The sequence below is a fragment of the Drosophila erecta genome, unplaced genomic scaffold (assembly GCF_003286155.1).
Source record: "Drosophila erecta strain 14021-0224.00,06,07 unplaced genomic scaffold, DereRS2 tig00000021-arrow-pilon, whole genome shotgun sequence".
Lineage (NCBI taxonomy): Eukaryota > Metazoa > Arthropoda > Insecta > Diptera > Drosophilidae > Drosophila > Drosophila erecta.
This window is the reverse complement of record NW_020825198.1, coordinates 20238032-20255068: the sequence shown is the minus strand read 5'-3', so window position 1 is coordinate 20255068 and position 17037 is coordinate 20238032. Positions and strand designations below refer to the sequence as shown.

General features: G+C 43.9%; 5 protein-coding genes across 16 annotated transcripts in view; 1 reads left to right on the top strand and 4 right to left on the bottom strand.

The window, feature by feature from the left end:
- Nucleotides 1-17037, bottom strand: part of LOC6545750 (peritrophin-44) — a 28328-nt gene that overhangs the window by 4686 nt on the left and 6605 nt on the right. The window contains exons 3-5 of the mRNA XM_001973412.3: nucleotides 8453-8457; nucleotides 2679-2689; nucleotides 2071-2080 (exon numbers count right to left, since the gene is read on the bottom strand). Of these exons, the coding sequence (XP_001973448.2) occupies nucleotides 2071-2080; nucleotides 2679-2689; nucleotides 8453-8457 (26 nt within the window). The remainder of the gene's footprint in view (nucleotides 1-2070; nucleotides 2081-2678; nucleotides 2690-8452; nucleotides 8458-17037) is intronic.
- Nucleotides 1972-6044, bottom strand: LOC6545755 (probable deoxycytidylate deaminase). The gene is made up of 3 exons (XM_026977300.1): nucleotides 5966-6044; nucleotides 2945-3356; nucleotides 1972-2308 (listed from the first exon to the last, which is right to left on the bottom strand). The coding sequence occupies exons 2-3, from the start codon at nucleotides 3344-3346 to the stop codon at nucleotides 2111-2113; spliced, it is 600 nt and encodes a 199-aa protein (XP_026833101.1). The 5' UTR covers nucleotides 3347-3356; nucleotides 5966-6044; the 3' UTR covers nucleotides 1972-2110.
- On the bottom strand, nucleotides 3816-5042 carry LOC6545754 (clathrin light chain). Its single transcript, XM_001973416.3, has 2 exons — nucleotides 4851-5042; nucleotides 3816-4732 (listed from the first exon to the last, which is right to left on the bottom strand). The coding sequence occupies exon 2, from the start codon at nucleotides 4717-4719 to the stop codon at nucleotides 4060-4062; it is 660 nt and encodes a 219-aa protein (XP_001973452.1). The 5' UTR covers nucleotides 4720-4732; nucleotides 4851-5042; the 3' UTR covers nucleotides 3816-4059.
- LOC6545753 (putative uncharacterized protein DDB_G0271606) lies at nucleotides 5504-14433 on the top strand. 12 transcript variants are annotated; one of them, XM_026977288.1, is made up of 11 exons: nucleotides 5504-5785; nucleotides 7130-7799; nucleotides 8109-8921; nucleotides 9773-11237; nucleotides 11980-12155; nucleotides 12225-12524; nucleotides 12594-12731; nucleotides 12794-13043; nucleotides 13112-13395; nucleotides 13456-13638; nucleotides 13703-14433. In XM_026977288.1, the coding sequence occupies exons 2-11, from the start codon at nucleotides 7167-7169 to the stop codon at nucleotides 13781-13783; spliced, it is 4323 nt and encodes a 1440-aa protein (XP_026833089.1). In that variant the 5' UTR covers nucleotides 5504-5785; nucleotides 7130-7166; the 3' UTR covers nucleotides 13784-14433. The 12 variants fall into 12 exon arrangements, with proteins under 12 accessions (XP_026833089.1, XP_026833087.1, XP_026833088.1 ...); XM_026977286.1 differs by having other exon boundaries at nucleotides 8040-8921; XM_026977287.1 differs by lacking the exon at nucleotides 5504-5785 and adding an exon at nucleotides 6128-6332 and having other exon boundaries at nucleotides 8043-8921.
- LOC6545752 lies at nucleotides 14236-15946 on the bottom strand. Its single transcript, XM_001973414.3, has 2 exons — nucleotides 15121-15946; nucleotides 14236-15050 (listed from the first exon to the last, which is right to left on the bottom strand). Exons 1-2 carry the CDS (start codon nucleotides 15895-15897, stop codon nucleotides 14523-14525), a joined length of 1305 nt encoding a protein of 434 aa, XP_001973450.1. The 5' UTR covers nucleotides 15898-15946; the 3' UTR covers nucleotides 14236-14522.

Sequence of the window (17037 nt, the reverse complement as noted above, 5' to 3'; positions counted from 1 at the left end):
ACAACATCATAACATCAAAAAAATTACAACAAAATTTAAAAATAATGAATTTCTAAATTTAAATGCAGATTACTCTACGAGTAACGGGTATAAAAATGTATCAGAAATACAGGAAAAGATGTTGGATAAAGTTGTTTTAATGTAAAATACTAAAATGATGTTTAGAGAATAGGTAAAGTCTACTCCATAAAAATAAGCCAGGACTCATAATTAACTCTTGAGAATTACATGTAATGAAATGTTGCAAGCAACAGCAGCCGTAATACTATATTTCCCTGTTTTCTTATTTTTTTCAATATTTAGCCGAGAATTTCTGGCCCCTGATTGCAAAAAGATAAAATGGTCGAGGGTTACAACCAACAAGTAAGCCATGTGACACGATATTCTGTTGATATGTTCTAATATCGTTACACATAACCCAGAGCTTTGTTATGGTTCCTTTCTTGTGTATTGATTATTCGGTCGGTTCCACGGCCTTCAGGGGGTGTCGTATAAGTGTATGGTCCCTCGAAGTGCCGCCAAGCCTTCCGTTGGCCACTCGGTGATTTTGGGGTTCCGGCCTCGAGGGGATTTTGTAGCTGAAACTCACGAAACCCCGAAAATTAGTGCTGCCTTGGTCATCATGAAGACCCGATTTTGGTGTTTTCAACTGTCGGAGCTTTAACTTTAATGGCAATTAGGGCCCATAGCGGGTAACCTGCTATTAGTGATTACGGAATGTTCGGTCCCACTTCAAATTCAGTTAGCTGAGGTGCGTGCCACACAAGTTTCCGTTGCAGTTGGTAAACTTTGTTCGTATTTCATGAATACAAACAAGCCGGGCCAGATGAAGATACACAGTCTTTCAGATACTAATCCCTCCGGGACTGGGAATTCTACTTTCCGTTACGGATTAGATAGTCGTCCGTGTCCGTGCTGTTCCCAAGACTTCCCCTTCGTCAAAACGTATTAAGCTGGAAAGATTTTGGCTAGTGAAATAGTTAAGTAAATTCATTTGTAGCAAAAAAACAAAGTGGTTTATTATTTTCTCTTTGTGATCCACCACAACTCGCAGAACAAAACACTACTTCTCCAGCTAGCTTGTCCCCAGATATTGAAATCCGCAGGACACGTTTCAATACAGCCTGCAGACAAAAGTGCATGGAGGTCGAGTGTCCTCGCCGCTGTTCTTATTGGCATCCTCGTCCGGTTCCGCGCAGTGTTTTGCATATTCCAGTACTAATGGCCGGTTGGCCGCACGCCACTCTCACCTGAATGGGCGGGTTGGTCAGGTGGGAGCTCCTTCGTGCTGGCATGCCATTGAAAAACATCCCATAAACATTTTGCTCAGCCGGTATTTAAAATGGCTGCATGCGAATTTTTTGCCAACGCAACATCAAAGTTCAAAAGTGGCTAACTTAATTAATTTAATGTGTGGCGCAGCAATAGAACTTGCAAGGTCCTTTAATTACGGTTGTATAAAGTGGTACAGAGTAGTTTTCATTACAAAAATACCCTGTTTTCCATTTTCGATCAGTTTAATTAATAATTTAATATTTTACGAATGAATTATAGGATTTAATTCCCGGTTTTTGTCAGAAAGTACCATGTATTTTGACCTTTGTGCAGCACTTTCATCGCGCAGCGGTCTCCGGTGGACACCTGTGCATGCCAAGAGTCTCACCTGACAGTCTTCCGTTTTCCAACTCAATTAGTGCAAGTGAACCATCTTCCTTAATGGGTGCTAATTAAAAACATTTTAACGATCTGTGCGGGCGAATTAAAAGAAGCGTCTGAAACGTTTATGTTCTACAAAGAAATTGTAATCCGTTCCGAAATGTATTACTTTTCTTCCCCCATATGGTTAGAATATGGGATCTAGATTAGTTCCGCAATATTTTGATTTTAATTTTACGAGCCTAAACAAACGTTAAAGAGAGTGGTATGAATTAATGGTGATATCCCGAAAACTTTCCGATAAAAAGGTAAGACGTTTTTGTTTTTAGTTAAACTGATTTATATTAGTACTGTTAAACAAAGTAGAAGCATTGCTTCCATTTTATCATTTGTCTACATATTCGTTCGGATCACGTCAAATTTAGTTTAAACACTTTAAAAATTGTCAATTTAGCTAAGATGTAGTTTGTTCGCCCAGGGATGCGTTCGGATCTTCTTCTGTGTAGGTGTCAAAATCAATGATGATACTTTTTTTTTGGGGAATGTGTCGCTTATATTCCACGCCCACTGCATCCAGCATTCGCTTCGATGCACGGTATGTGGGCTTATCCGCATACTTGTCGGACAAATAGAGCACCTGAGAGATCCCCGCCTGGAATACAAACGGGTAAGCCGACATAAATGTTGATGTAATGATGATTATATCCGCTACTCGTAGAGTAAAAGGGTATACTAATACGTTGACAAGTATTTAAAAATCAGAAGAAAGCAACTCCTACGCCCAAAATCTGGCCAAAGCTGTCACGCCCACACTTTTAAAAATATTTTATGTTTTTTTTGTTTTATTATTTTTGTTTTCCCAATTTTTACCGATATTCCAGAAAGTGTTGAAATTTCCCGTGTGCACTTACACTAGCTGAAACGTTTCCGACCTTATAAAGTATTAAGTAAAAAGTAGAATGTTGAGATTAAGCATGCAGATTCCAGAGACATAGACGTTAACTCCTACAAAATGTTTAAATTTTTTTGTTTTCTTAGTAGTCTTGCCAATTTCAATCTGTATACCTAATCAAATTTGGCCACACCCCTTTTAACAAACTGCTCAAAACTATCACACCACACTTTTGAAAAATGTTTAGATATTTTTTCACCCTTTCTAATTTGGCATACACTAATTTTTTGACTATATATCATTTCTGTTTTTATTTGAAGCAGGCTTTCTTTCTTGTTTATTGATAATATAATAATAATAATTTGATGATAATATGATAATTATAATATTAATTACCTGTATGATGAGTTTGGCACATTCATTGCAGGGAAACAGAGTGGTATATAGCCGCGTTCCAGTCAAACTCATGCCAATGCTGTTCAGGATTGCATTGGCCTCCGCGTGGACCACGTACAACTTTTTGTCTTCTAGGGGATCAAAGTCATGCGCGCGTTTTTTTTTAGCCTTTGACCACGGAAAGACGTCATCACTGCAGTTTCGTGGGAACCCATTGTATCCAATCGCCACTATCCGATTCCGCGAGTCTACGATGCAGGCGCCTACTTGGGTGACGGGGTCTTTGCTGCGTTTAGCGGACAACAGGGAGGTGGCCATAAAGTAGTCATCCCAATGAAGATAGTCCTTTCTCTTGTGGTTCGTAAGTGTCTCCGTCATCTGCGATTTTGGATCTTGAGCCATTTCTGCAAAACTAGTAGAAAGCAATTTTAAGCGATGGAAATAATTAAATTATGATTTCCGATATCCACATTTCATTATTATAATTAGCTTTTCTATGCGTATTACGCATTTCATTAATATAATGCATACTTTGTCCCAGCTCTGCAATGACATATACCTTACTGAGTAGGTTTCTCTTTAATTTAATGAATGCAGAATCATACACATACATAATTCCCATTAATATTTCCAACACAAATATGTGATGAAAATAAGTTGTATGTATTGTGTTTTACTAGAGATAAGAATAATAAATGCGTTGTACAAACTGGTTTGATAATGCATTTAAGAGTTATAAATATAATTATTAACAAGAAAACTGGAAATTATTATAGTCCCTTGATGTGCAACCCTGATTGAATTACAAAACGAAAGAAAAACACTCTAGTTGTCATATCCTGTTTTTTTTTTATTTGTTCTTTTTCCTAACTTTTTCATGTCGTTTTTCTTTGTATTTCTTATTTTGTGTGAAGGGTATATGATAGTCGAGGAAAGCAGGACAACTGTGTGCACATTCTTTATTGCATTCATTAGACAAAACGATGATTGCAGCTATGTTATAGCAGCAATAATAATATTTTATGTATCATAAATTGGAATATACAGCGAATACTTTCAATAATAATTTTCATATTCAACTTAATGTGGTTAGGCGAGTGCGTAATTAAAACTACCTAGGTGCCCTTCTGCACCTGGATGGGATTCTGCTTGAGGTGCAGGTAGATGGATCGCATGCGGGAGACGTCCTTGCCCGCCTTGTTCACCTTGGGATTGAAGTCGCAGAGCTTAGCTATGCGCTCCCATTCGGTGCCTGGCTCGATGGTGCCGTTCTCCAGGGTCGCGGCTTGTTTCTCGGCATTTCGGGACGCCAGCTTGGTCTTTGATATGGACTCGCCAATCTGACGCAACCAGTCGTCCAGCTCCTTCTTGGATTGCTGTCGGAGTTCCTCCTTTTTACGCTCCTCCTCGATGTCCTTCTCCTCCAGTCGTTGCTTCTGCTCTTCACGCCATTTGCGTATCTTTTCGGGCTCTTCCCGCGAGGGGGGTGGACCGGATATGCCCACGGGTTCATTGGACTCGCCACCAATGACCTCAAAACTGCCTGTGGAGGATTCCAAGCCACCAGGGCCGCCAGCAGAGAGCAGATCGCCCTCGGAGGCGGTGCCTCCCAGGAGCTCACCCAAGCCTTCGTCTGTGGATGCAACCGGAGGAGCTGATGCAGATCCCCCCGTAATCTCCGCCTCCAAATCCCCGAGAGCCGACTGTTCGCGCGCCAGGAACTCGGCCGCCGGATCCACCTCCTCCTTGGCAGCAAAATCGTCTCCGAAGTCCATGGCTATGTGCTCTCTGGAAATGTTGTGATTGCTATTTAGTGGGCGTCTCACCCAGATTTACACGTACGCAGAGGAGCAGCCAGCTGCTGGCGGTTTTCACTCCGATTCCTCGGCAACTGGGCACTACGCACCTCTCCTTTGATTCGGTTAGGACTAAATGAAGATCGGTGTGGGCGGATGACTAACCGGAAATTCGGGCAAATGTATTTTTTCAGTTTTCTTTTAGCAATGAATACGTAAAATGACTGTCATTAGTACGTGAACCAACAATAAAACAGCAGGTTATCGAACTGGTTCCAGCGGAACAGTGCTGGCTAAGGCAACACATATCGCATGGCGATGGTTTTAAATTGAATTTTAGGGATTTTAAATGCTTTATATTTACATCAGTTATTGCTTTGGTAATATTTGTGGTAAAATCGATTAAAAATTGACTACTGTTGGATCTTAAACAGTACTGGGTAACAATCAGAGTTAATACAAAGGATAATGCTATTTTGTATTTCTCTACGATGAATGCCAAAATGTATAAAAATTAATTATATTTAAAGAACAATATACCACTATTACTAACTACCGTATCATACCGCATTCAACATTTTTAAATATCACAGATTTTGATTTAAAGATATGTATTAAATGTTTTGTATTACATGGTTTGAAGTTTATTTAAATTAAAGCTTAAAAACCGAAAGTAAAAACTCTTAATTTTTCCTCAATTGATCCTTAAAATTATATCAGCAGCATTTTCCATTGGGGTTCTGGTCTAGTGGTTCTGAACAATAAGTGTTGGAAAGTATATAAATGGGGGTGGTTTTAATTGTTCTATATAATTTAAAACCTTATATATACTACATAAATCGTAGCATTAACATGATATTTAGGTTAAGAGAACTTCGTTTTAGTATTTTGAGATTTTGTTGATTTCTCATGGTTTTTTAAAATTTACTAGTTTCACATGATCAGTGTTAGAAAACGCGCGAGTGAAGTAAACACAATCTTTACCGGAGTAGCGATTAATTTGTTTATATCTTATCAAATGTGCCTTAAGAAATGCTCATAAAATGTAAATAAACAACAAAATTAACTATTAAATAGTGAACAGCCGAATAATGACCGAATAATAACAAAAATTGTATTATACAACACTTAATGCTATAGAGCAGCACATGTGAATTTAGTAGCTTGTCACATTTTGATTGATAAATGCTCCCCACAACGTGAATGAATTATTTGCATGACTAACCTGAGCGACAAATAACACAAATCCCACGATACGTTTTGAGGAAATTAACAAAGACGAAGTGCGAGGACGACGGCAAAACAAACAATAAACACTCGGCGAGCGAATTAGTGAACCGATGAACAAGTTCACCGTGGCATTATTCACCTGAGCCAGTGGTTCGTTTTTCACTGGCAGCAGAGCGGCCATTTTGGAGATTGTTTCATCCACAAAAAAGTTATGCACCGAATCTAAAAAAAAGAACGTTTCGCTGTTAATTAAACATAAAATTCGCTCGTGCATATTGGAGCGTTGTTGTGCTGTCCGATTCGATGTGAAGATAATGCTGGGCCCGAGCAGACCGACAGTTCCGATTCTATAACGACTAAAAGTTAGTGACTCTTCCAACACGCACGCATGTACGCCCGTGTGTGTGAGTATGTGTGCGTGTGTGTGTGTGCATGGATACATATATGTACAAGCGGAAAATACGGGAAAAAATCCTATTCCCAGCCAGAAAAACATTACCAAAAACAGCATAAAACCCTGCCAATGTGATGGCCCCGCCATTGTAATGTCATAAGTGAGCACCCAAATTAACCCATTGTCGCCGAAACTCCAAAATGCGGTCTTTTTGCGGTCGAGCGCCAAGGCAAAAAATACAGACGCCAATTTTTTTGAAGGGGGAACCAAGCGCATCGTGGCCAAAAGGGATACAAAAAAAATGAAGATATGAAAAAAAAGGGGGAGCCCTTGAGTGTAGAAAAGTTTGGGAACCACAAAACAGGAGTGTTTCACTCGCAAAATCACTGTTTTTGCCAAATTTTTTGTTTATTGATTACAATAAAAGATAAACAAAATATTTTTTTTCGATTAAAGTACATATAAATAATCATTTTAAAATAATTAGTATCAATCCATAAATAACATTAATTGGATTCGCGCCATTTTCCCCAAGCAGCTTGTGATAACAATATACTCATGTTATTTTATAAGGCACAACATTTTGGAAGAGATTTAGAGAGATCTAATCTAAGCTACCGCTCAATTGATGAATATGGGCGAGACCTTATCATATGACCATTGAAAATGTATCCGAACAATAATGAGCACTAACTAGTTAATCCTTAATATAAGCTAGCCAAAAACTGTTTTCCAAATCCACTAACGCTTTTTTATTTATTTCAGTTACCAGCCATCAGCAGTAGAAGATCCCAAGCCAACCATGGATCCCAACTCCAGTCCCTGGTCGTACGCCTACAACCGCATCGTGCCCGCCAGTGCCGGAAGCTCCGGCGGAACAGCAGAGGACTTCCAGCATCCACACCTGGCCACCATTACGGCTGCCAGCATCGCCAGCTTCAATGCGGCGGCCGCCAGTGGTGGCAGCTTTGTGCCTCCGTCACCGATTGGCAGCTACAACCCAGTATTCCAGCAGATCTACCACCATGCGGCGGCGGCCAGTGTCCAGCCGAAGCCCGCCCACTATGCCTCGTCTGCGGTGAGCACGCCGCACCGGCAGCTGCAGCTGCCCAGTTCGCTGGACAAGCAGCTCAGTTCGTTTCAGAACCAGGCGGCCGTGTCGGCGGCAGCGGCTGCTGTGGTCAACAATGTGGCCTCAAACTACTACGGGGAGAACTCCTCGTCGAGTGGAGCCTCACCATCGCCCACAACGGTGGCTCTGACGTCGACGTCGCTGACCTGGAACACTCCGAACATGATATCGAACACCTTCCTTGCCATGCAACAGCAGCAGGCGCAGCAGCAACAGCAACAGGCGCAGCAGCAACAGCAACAGGCCCAACAGCAACAGCAGCAGGCGCAACAGCAACAGCTCAATCTGGTGGCTGATAAAGTGGTGAGTAGGATTCGTTTGTTTTACGTTCGGCTTTCAGATCACTCTGCTATCAGTAAACTAGCTTCTGGGGAAGCACACATACTTATTAAAAACCCCGCAGGCTCTATCGCATTTATCGCATACTAACATAACATCCCTCCCAATCAACCCATCAAAGCATAGACTAAGTCTAGCCTCTCTATGTCGAATCAATCCCAAACCAAACACTTTCCGATTCAATCTATGTACGGTGCGCTGTAGCAGATTAAGCAGGAAAAGCAATTAAAAGCCTACAACGACTCGATTTACCTGATCCAACTGCAACAGCAGCAGCAGCAGCAACAACAGGCAGCGGCGCAGCAGCAGCAGCAGCAGCTCCAGCAGCAACTGCAACAGGAAATCGCCGATGCAGACACGGAACCGGACACCTATTACACCATTGATGGCCGGAAGGTCAAGGTGACGCGGAAGGATGGCCAGCCGTATCGGGCAACGTTAGTAGACCAACAGGATGCCAGTCCGGTGCCGCTGGCAGTGCCAGTTCCGGCGGGATCCTATCCGGCGCAATATGCCAGTCCGGCGCTGAGCTCCGCAGATGGATCGCCCATCACGAATTTACATGCGGTGGACGTGGTCAGCACACCGCAGGCCCAGGTGATTGTCTACAAGACGGCGTCCCCTGTGCAAAGGCGGCAAGAAGCTGGCGCTGGATCGTCTGCTGCTGCCACACCCACCACGGTGGCCTACTCATCTGTGATACAAAGCACCCTGCAGCAGCAGCAACAGCAGCAGCAGAACCTCTGCTGGACGAAGCTGGAGGACGATGGAGCGGGGCAGGAAGACATAAAGAACGTCCTGCAGCTGCAGGTGAAACAGGAACAGCGACAACTTGATTTTGCCAGTGAGGCATCCTCAGTGGACGCCGGCGGTGGTGGCGAAAATCTAGTGTTCAACCTGCCGCCCGGGCTGGAGATCAAACAAACCTTCTATCCCGCGGGCGTGGTCGATGGGGAGCAACTGCAGCTGCAGGAGCACAATCACAACCAATCCCAGTCCTCCGGTCGGCGCCAGCACGTGGTAGCCAACATGATCATGTCGCCGTCGGCGGGCAACTTAGCGTCACAGATTCAAGTAGTGCCAAAGGTTTGTATGTCATTTTTTTTATTTCCGTTTCTATTTGTTTAATTTGTTTGTGTTCTGCCTTTATTTGGTTTTATTTGCTTTTAATGCTATTTCTTTAAATCCTCTACCAACTTAACTATACTAGTTTGGAAAATATCTTATTCAGTTCACGGTCTACAAGCCGGTCTACGCTTTTTCTTTTTGATTGGTTTAAATGTATGTTTGTTGCTCATTAATGAATACAAATAAATTTTAATTGACAACACGTAACTTGACAGACTACTGGTAGCTTAAATAAAAAGCACATGTGTATAAATACAAAATTCCAAATATTTATCTAAATCAAGAATATGAAGACTAATTCAATAGAAGTATTAATTGGGCTTTCTTGTTTTCGAATATATGTAAAGCTTACAAAAAATGTTTTCCTCTGTAGCTTATGTTTTTGTAAAAATATGCATGCCCCTTCGATTATTTCTTGTATAATGGTGGAAGCTATTCCTTTGGCCTTTTGTTATAAGCTTTATTTGAAATTGTTCTGTTTAATCTAACAAAAATTGCTTCAAATACTGCTAACTAATTATCTAATTTAAAGTCCTGTGGCCACTTTGAACTGTGACGTTATGTTATAATGGTATGATCCAATCTTAATGGGGGTAAACCCAAGCACCAACCGCGTTTGCCGCTCGCAGCCAAGTCTTAAAGACCCCATAAAATGCTCTGGGAGCAGCCTGTTCCTTTTATCAGCCAGTGTACACGTTTACCAACCGTTTCTAATGTCCCAATGTCCAAGCTATTGATAGTGCTGTTTGCTTATAATCTGTGGTGATGCTGAGTATTCTAATCCTCATTCTTTCCACACTTGCTTACAGGAGGAGGTGAAGCCGCCGCCTAAACCAGCGAAGACTCCACGCAAGCGCCAGCCGAAGAAAACGCTCATCCCCAGTAGCAGCGACTACGGCAATGTGCGCAGTCCCCAGGAGCCGCAGCATCATCAGTTGCAGCAGCAACAGCAGCAACAACAGCAGCACAATCAGCAACAGCAGCAACAGAACACGTACTACGACTTCAATAGCAAGTGGAATTCACCGCTGAAGACGGAAAACAATGCGGCGTCCGTTTCGCCAGCGGCCACAATCAACATACCCACATATCCTCAGCAGAGCCAACAGCAGCAACACCAGCAGCAGCAAGCGCAGCAACAACAGCAGCAACACTTGCCACAGCCTGCACACCTGCAGTCCTCGCAGGCCCAGTCACACTTGACCCAGTTGGCCCAATACTATCCAGCCTTCCCCCAGCCGATTGCCTCCCAGTACACTGCCTGCATGCAGCAACAGCAACAGCAGCAGCAACAACAACAGCAGCAACAGCAGGCGGCCTATACGCAGCAACAACACCAGCAAGCCTACACACAGCAACAGCAGCAGCAGGCGCAGCAGCAACGCCAGGAGAAGAGCGAAGCCACTCAACAGCAAGAGGAGGAGGCGAACGCGGCTGCAGCGGCGGCGGCAGCAGCAGCGGCCAGCAACAAGGTCATCGTGCCTAACATCGAAGAGGAACTGGACTTTTTGGCTGATGCCACAGCCACACCGAAACAGGGCTATGCCAACTCCCTGTCCAGCAACGGTCGCGGCACCAACTCCTCCACGAATAACACAAACTTTGGCATACGTAATCCGAACAAGACTCCCTCCCCGGAGCCATCGAACTGCCCACCCAACTCGCATGCATCCAATAATGGGCATGGTCATTCAGCGGTGCCGCCCGCGACGCCTTCAAGCACCGGACCCAGTGCATCAACGGCGTACAGTCCTGTTGCTCCCAAGCCTGTGAGCGTGGGCACGCTGATTGGGGAGAAGAAGACTCAGTTTATGGACAGCTATCTGAAGTTTCTGCAGGGCGAGCGGGACGACGATCCGCCGCCTGTAGTGAAGCCATCGCGGAAGTTAAATTACCCACGAGCTCCGTACAAGCGGAAAGGCAAAGGTTCTGGAAGCGGTGATGAGCCCACAACCTCACAGGCCACACAGTCAGTGGGGGATGCCGTCCAGGCAGTTGATGGAATAGCAGGACTCGTCGGCGATGATGGGCATCGTATCAAAATACTCTCGCAGACGCAAATACTCCCCAAAAAGCGTCCGCACGCCCAAATGGTGGCTGCTGCAGCCGCGGCGGAGTCGGCACCTTCGTCGTCGGTGATCCAGCAGCCCGGGGATCAAACCTCCTTCCGGCCATACGCCCAGCAGCAACAGCAGGCGCAACAGCAGCAATCGATGAGCGGACAGCACTTTGTGCAGCAGCATTGCGCCCAACTGACAGCTGGAGCGGGTCAAGGTATGTTACTTGACCAACAGCATAGTACCAATAAGCACTCCACTATCGCTACTTCCACGCCATGCAACAACTACAACAACAACAACAATCACCACCACACGCCAGCCAGCGCGAATGCAACTGCGAATTCGAACTCAACAACGCCGACGCCAGCACCAGCGCCGAATCCTCATCACTTTATAAACCTGCTGTGGCCTTGGCAGCACTAGCGGCTGCCAGTAGCAGCCGCACCACCCACCCACGCAGCACCACCACCACCCACACCACACGGACAGACAGCCAGACAGACAACCGACCACTAGACCCTTGGACGGTGTGTATATGTAAAAAACAACCATAATGACATCAAAAACAAAAAAAAAAACAAGGAAAACGCTATCTTTTAAATTGTTAAAAGAGCAAACAAAAAAAAGAAAAAACATACAAAAGGAGAATCCCATGAACAAAAGTATAAAGTATTTTTGAGATGAAATCGAGAAGAACAAATATTATTAATTTTCAAAAACCCAAATAAACCGTGTATTTTTATTATTTGTACTTGTAAGACGGATCAGAATCCGCTGGAGATTCCGATCCAGGTGCTGGTGCTGGTGTTCCATGGCCGTGGGAGATGGTGTTGCTGGTGTGTTAGTTTGTTGTAGTTGATGTTGTTGTTGTGGATCTCGTCCCGTTCCGTTCGTGCCACCTGGGGACTCCCCACGTCCAGTTCAATGTTGCTAACCCACTTTTGTGCTCTCCACAGACCCCTTGAGTGTGCCGCCGCGAAGGGAGCAATGCTCCCGCAAGGCCAAGCAGAGCAGCATGCATGCCATGCTCATGAATTCCAGTTCTGTCGCCGGCGATGGTGGAGTAGTTGGCGAGCCGGATGAGTTCACCGACTCGGACACGGATCCTGTTTGGACTCCGCAGGAGGAAGACGTAAGTTTTTCGCCTCCGGCCTCGAAAACCACTGTCTCACAACCTGCTTATCACTCCCCCCACACGCAGAGCGATGATGGAAAGGGCTATGGGAAACGAAAGTTGGCTCGCCGGTCGAAGGGCACTCCGCGCAAGAGCACCTATGACCATTCCTCAGACCTGCAACAAACACAACAACAGCAGCAGCAACACCACCAGCAACTGCAGCAGATGCAGGTCAACCAGCAACATCACCAGCAGCAGCAACATGTGCAACAAATGGCGAGTGGCGAACCAAGCTATAATTCGCAACAGAATATGTCCGGAGTGGCTGATGTGGGATATGCCAGCGCGTCCTCGGGCGCAGCTGCCAACTCGGAGAACTTTAAAGTAGGTTGATATAAGTATACTTTTTACGTTGAAGCCTAACTCCTAACACTTTTGCTGGTCAAATTTTAGACGGGCGACTTTATAGTTTTGCGATCGGATCTCGTGAACGATTGGCCCACCATTTGGCAGGTGGACTCAAAGTGCATTTTGCAAAAGTACGAGCCTTTCCGACAAAACGGAAAGACCTTCTATCGTAACATGTCAAAGGTTTGTCAAGGGTTTGGCCTCCACCATGGGTATATATTTTAATCACTCATTTTTGATTGCAGTACGCCTCTTGGAATCTCGAAACGAAGAAACTCTACCTCAAAGCACCGGTGCGCATTCAACTGCATTCACACACCGAGACAATTGTCGAGTTCATGCGATCAGAGCTGCTGGCCGACGATACCGAACAGTTTATTGAGAAGATCATGGAGGACTATCTGTCGTACAGGGATAATTTTGAGATCTATATTCAGACTATGATCTCTCAGGCCCTCGATCCCAGCTTCTTCTCAGAAATAACGCGGGAAAAGGGTAAACTATTCGAAACTGCTTAGTATTTATTCTCACTCACTCACTTACTATCAACTCATCATCCGTAGACGACTACTTTTTGGGCAGTGTTCGTGTGGTAGACAATATCATGGAAAATTGCAAGCGCAAGCTGCTGGCCATCACTCCTTGGACGCGGAGTACAATCTCCTCCATTGAGACTTGGCCCAAGTGCCATGTGTTCTCCGAATGGGAACAAAACAATCTCACCCAGAAGAATTGCGCCGGTTGCCACCAGCCAGGCATCGCTGTGCGTTTCCTGCTCTTCGGGGAGCCGTATAATCCGAACACCATGCAGACTATTCCCGTTGATCCGCGTATCGTCTATGAAAAGGTGAGTAATAATTAAGATCTATGAAGCATTTATAACTTTAACGCTATTTCGTTTCTGCAGGACATTGTCTTATGCCGCATCTGTGCCGCTCGTGCAGATCTCTTCCACAAGATTGCACACGAAAAGTTTAATCTGTTCATCAACTGTTCGCAGCGAGTAACCGAGCAGCAGCAACAGTTCCCAGGAAAAACATCAACAGAAATATTGAACGATCTGTTGGCCGAACACAACTGGATCGACGAGGTACAACTTGAGATTACTTACATGTTAGAAGCACTTGATATCTACTCATATCAATTATTTTCAGCTCTTCCGCAACATGCGCAACTGCTGGGCAGAGGTGGAGAGTCTGGAGAGGCAGAAGCGCTTCCGGGAGGTCATGCAGTAAAAGCCATTATTACCAGGAGCCATTGTCAGGAAAGTCTCCTGATTGCGTATCCAAGTGCTGGACATTAGGACGTAACACGCCAAGCCCCACGTATTGCTGCAATAAACTCAATGAGTTGTTATTTTATTATACACCAGAAGACACGCAAAAGCTTAGTTTTAGTGCAAGTCACATATTGTACTGTGTAGGCCTTTAGTTTAAGATACAGTCTATTCTTGGACTATGCAAGTGCATGCCATGTAAATAGCTATACAAATAGCTATAGCTGCGCATTATATCGTAAATTTAAAGTACTAAATAATAGAGTAGTACTACCCTCATTACATTGAAAAACAATTTTTCTGTTGCGTTGAAATTGATGAAACATTATTTTTGCTAAATTTCAAAATAAGATTGATTTGGTAGCATTTCTTAAAAAGATCATTTACCTTAAAAACCCGCAAACAATCAAATTGTGTTTTGCTACCGAATGTGGTAGGGTAGGGAATGCATTATCATCACTATATTTACTAATTGTAAATATTTAGCTTAAACCTTAGTTACACAAATCCAGTTGCAGACATTTAGGTAAAATTATGTGTTATGCGGATTTTAATTTAAGTTGTGAATTTGTAGAATCCCTGAATAAATATGAATGAATCACAACTGTATACTGGCAAAAGCTTTAGTTTTGCCTCGCTTACAACTCAAATGATTTATACCCTTAACTTCTATGGAAATTGATGTTTTATTTTACTATTTATAATACTTTAGCACTTTGCTCGTAGTCCATTTTAAATAGTGGCTCCGTCATGTTATATTTTATAAGATCCTCAACGATACCAGTAATTCGCCGCTTGAAAATGGGTAAAGTCCGGTCGTTGAGCATTTCGTATTCTTCAATTAGCTCCTTATACTTGGGTTCATCAGAAGATGTCGAAAGATTCTGGATGGCCTCGGAAACAGTATCGATATCAATTACTTCGTTGGCGTTGGAAATGAAAAAGGGTAGCGAAAATGCTCCCATTATCAAGCCGTAGACCCCGAAAAGCTGCAATTGCCGATTGAAGACGCTGCGTGGATATATGTCCTTGAGGGAAAGATTACAGGTGGCCAGTTTCAGGTCCAGCGTGTTGTAGTAAGCATCCATGAAGGCGGGAAAGTGCTCGTCCCGCAATTGCTTCTCCGTGCAGGCAAATAGGTAATGGACTACATCGAGAACTGGTGGTGCAAAGCGTGACATTTGAAAGTCGATCAGCTTGGCCTCCACAGGTTGATCGGAATTAGGCTGGGGAATATCAAAAGTTAATAAGACGGATGCAACAAAAGTAAAACTACGAACTAAAAGGAATTATTACCTCGTTTCTATAGAGAATATTATTGTTCCAGAAGTCGCCATGACAGATAACAGCATGTGGCGTCTGTGCATTTCCATCCACACAGTAAAGAGCCAAGGATTTCAGCTGCTGTTCGCACAGTTGCAGGACTTCCTGGACGGCAGCCACTTGGTCTCCATCGGATTCGCTCAGGATGTTTCTCGCCCTGCGCAACTGTGCCTTTCCAAACTCAATGGTGACCTCCTCAATTTCGGGTGTAAAGAGGTTGTCCTTCTTCACGAACCCCACTAACTTCTTGAACTGCGAGGGATTGGTCCGCTGGAGGATGAATGAGCACGCATGTAGCTCCGCTAAAGCTTTCAGGGAGCAGACCACGATGTCGTAGGTAGGCATAATACTGCGCGAATTGGGAAGAAATCCGCTTTCAGAGAGGTCCTCGAATATCAGGAACTCATCGGGAGCTGTCAAGCAATTGGCCAGTAGGACCGGTGCAACGGTGAGCGTGTTCTGATATGGTGCTAGCTCCCGGAAAACGGGGAATACCTCCTGGTACATGAAGACTTCGCGAGCATAGTACTCCACCACGTGCATGTGGGATCTTCGGGCCTCGTTCCTAGGCGCCATTTTGACCACCACGGTGGCTGCGTCCCCGATCGTGGGCCAACTCACCCGGAGAACCTGTCCGTAGGCATTCTCCCCAACTCCGGCCATCGGTTGCGAGACCATAGGTGTGCCATGGCGTTGGTAGAGCTCCAAAAGGACTCGGGTGACGGCTTCCGAAAGCTCGTTCTCGCTCATTATGTTACCTGGTTTGAAGCTTCGTCAATGAATCTATCTCTCCAACTGAGTTACTGCAGCGGTTGATTCTGCTTTTATAGTTCGTCGGCCGAAAAGCTCCACACTAGTTGCGCTGCATTGAGGGTGGTGCAGATGATAGAAACCACGTGACCACGTGACTTGGTGGTGAATGGTCAAGTGGTGGGCACTTCTTGCATCCTTCTTGCTTCTAAGCGGATAATTTTGTATAGAGATTAGTGCTTATTTTTAGATCGAAGGAGTTGTCCTTGTATTGGGCGGAATATTAGTAAAACAATGTCTACTAAACATTGATGGATTTTATATATTGTATGTACATAGATCTCAGATAGAAAATATCTATGATAAAATGGAACATATCTAATATAAATAATAATAATAAACTTATTTTGTTTCCAACAGCCTAGCCCTTATTTAATTAAGATCACTAAGGACGCAGATCTCTTCGGTGATACATTTTATCACATAAGTTGCTAAAATCTGCGTGGTTTTTAAAAATATTATTAGGAACACTTCATTTATGAGGCTTGTAATAAAAATCAACCAATTTTTTGTACTGCTGTTTTCAAAAGGGTTTGTTAACTAGTTTTAACTAGCTTTAACTAGTTACTTACTAGTGTTGTAATCTAAGATACATATAAACTAAAGCGTTGCAAATAATATATATTATAAGGCTCTACTGTATTACCCATATGTACCCAGAATTGATTTCCTTTTATATTCGTAAAGCCCGAACAATGCACTCAGTTTGGGGGTTTGCACAAAATATTTAAGCCAATCGATAGAAGCGAAGTGCACTTTCCTATTGTGATCTATTTTCAGGTCCGACGTCAGTAGTTTCGGTCGTTGACCCAACTCAAGGCCATTGCATACACTCTCGGTGGACTTGCTCGTATATGCAAGCTATTGTACTAGTAGTTAGAAAAGCATGCGATCGTGGAAAACTAAATCAACTTTAAGTTTTGCGATACCAGACCAGACCATGCCCTTTGCCGAAGCTTTGCGAGTATTACCTGCGAACCTAATATATCGGCCATTGAACTTGACATACGTGGTATAGTACGATCGGATCTAACCCGTTCTAGCGACACACATGTACGTAGTTGTGTTTATATATACTCA

Bases quoted from the DNA above. Each gene is read 5' to 3' on its own strand.
- LOC6545754 (XM_001973416.3), bottom strand. From the start codon at position 4,719: ATGGACTTCGGAGACGATTTTGCTGCCAAGGAGGAGGTGGATCCGGCG.
- LOC6545755 (XM_026977300.1), bottom strand. From the start codon at position 3,346: ATGGCTCAAGATCCAAAATCGCAGATGACGGAGACACTTACGAACCAC. The intron at 2,309-2,944 runs GTAATTAATATT...TTTGTATTCCAG, and splicing joins GTGCCAAACTCATCATACAG to GCGGGGATCTCTCAGGTGCT.
- LOC6545753 (XM_001973415.3), top strand. From the start codon at position 6,359: ATGTACGCCCGTGTGTGTGAGTATGT. The intron at 12,156-12,224 runs GTAAGTTTTTCG...CCCCACACGCAG, and splicing joins GGACTCCGCAGGAGGAAGAC to AGCGATGATGGAAAGGGCTA. The intron at 13,639-13,702 runs GTACAACTTGAG...AATTATTTTCAG, and splicing joins AACACAACTGGATCGACGAG to CTCTTCCGCAACATGCGCAA.
- LOC6545752 (XM_001973414.3), bottom strand. From the start codon at position 15,897: ATGAGCGAGAACGAGCTTTCGGAAGCCGTCACCCGAGTCCTTTTGGAG. The intron at 15,051-15,120 runs GTAATAATTCCT...GATATTCCCCAG, and splicing joins ATATTCTCTATAGAAACGAG to CCTAATTCCGATCAACCTGT.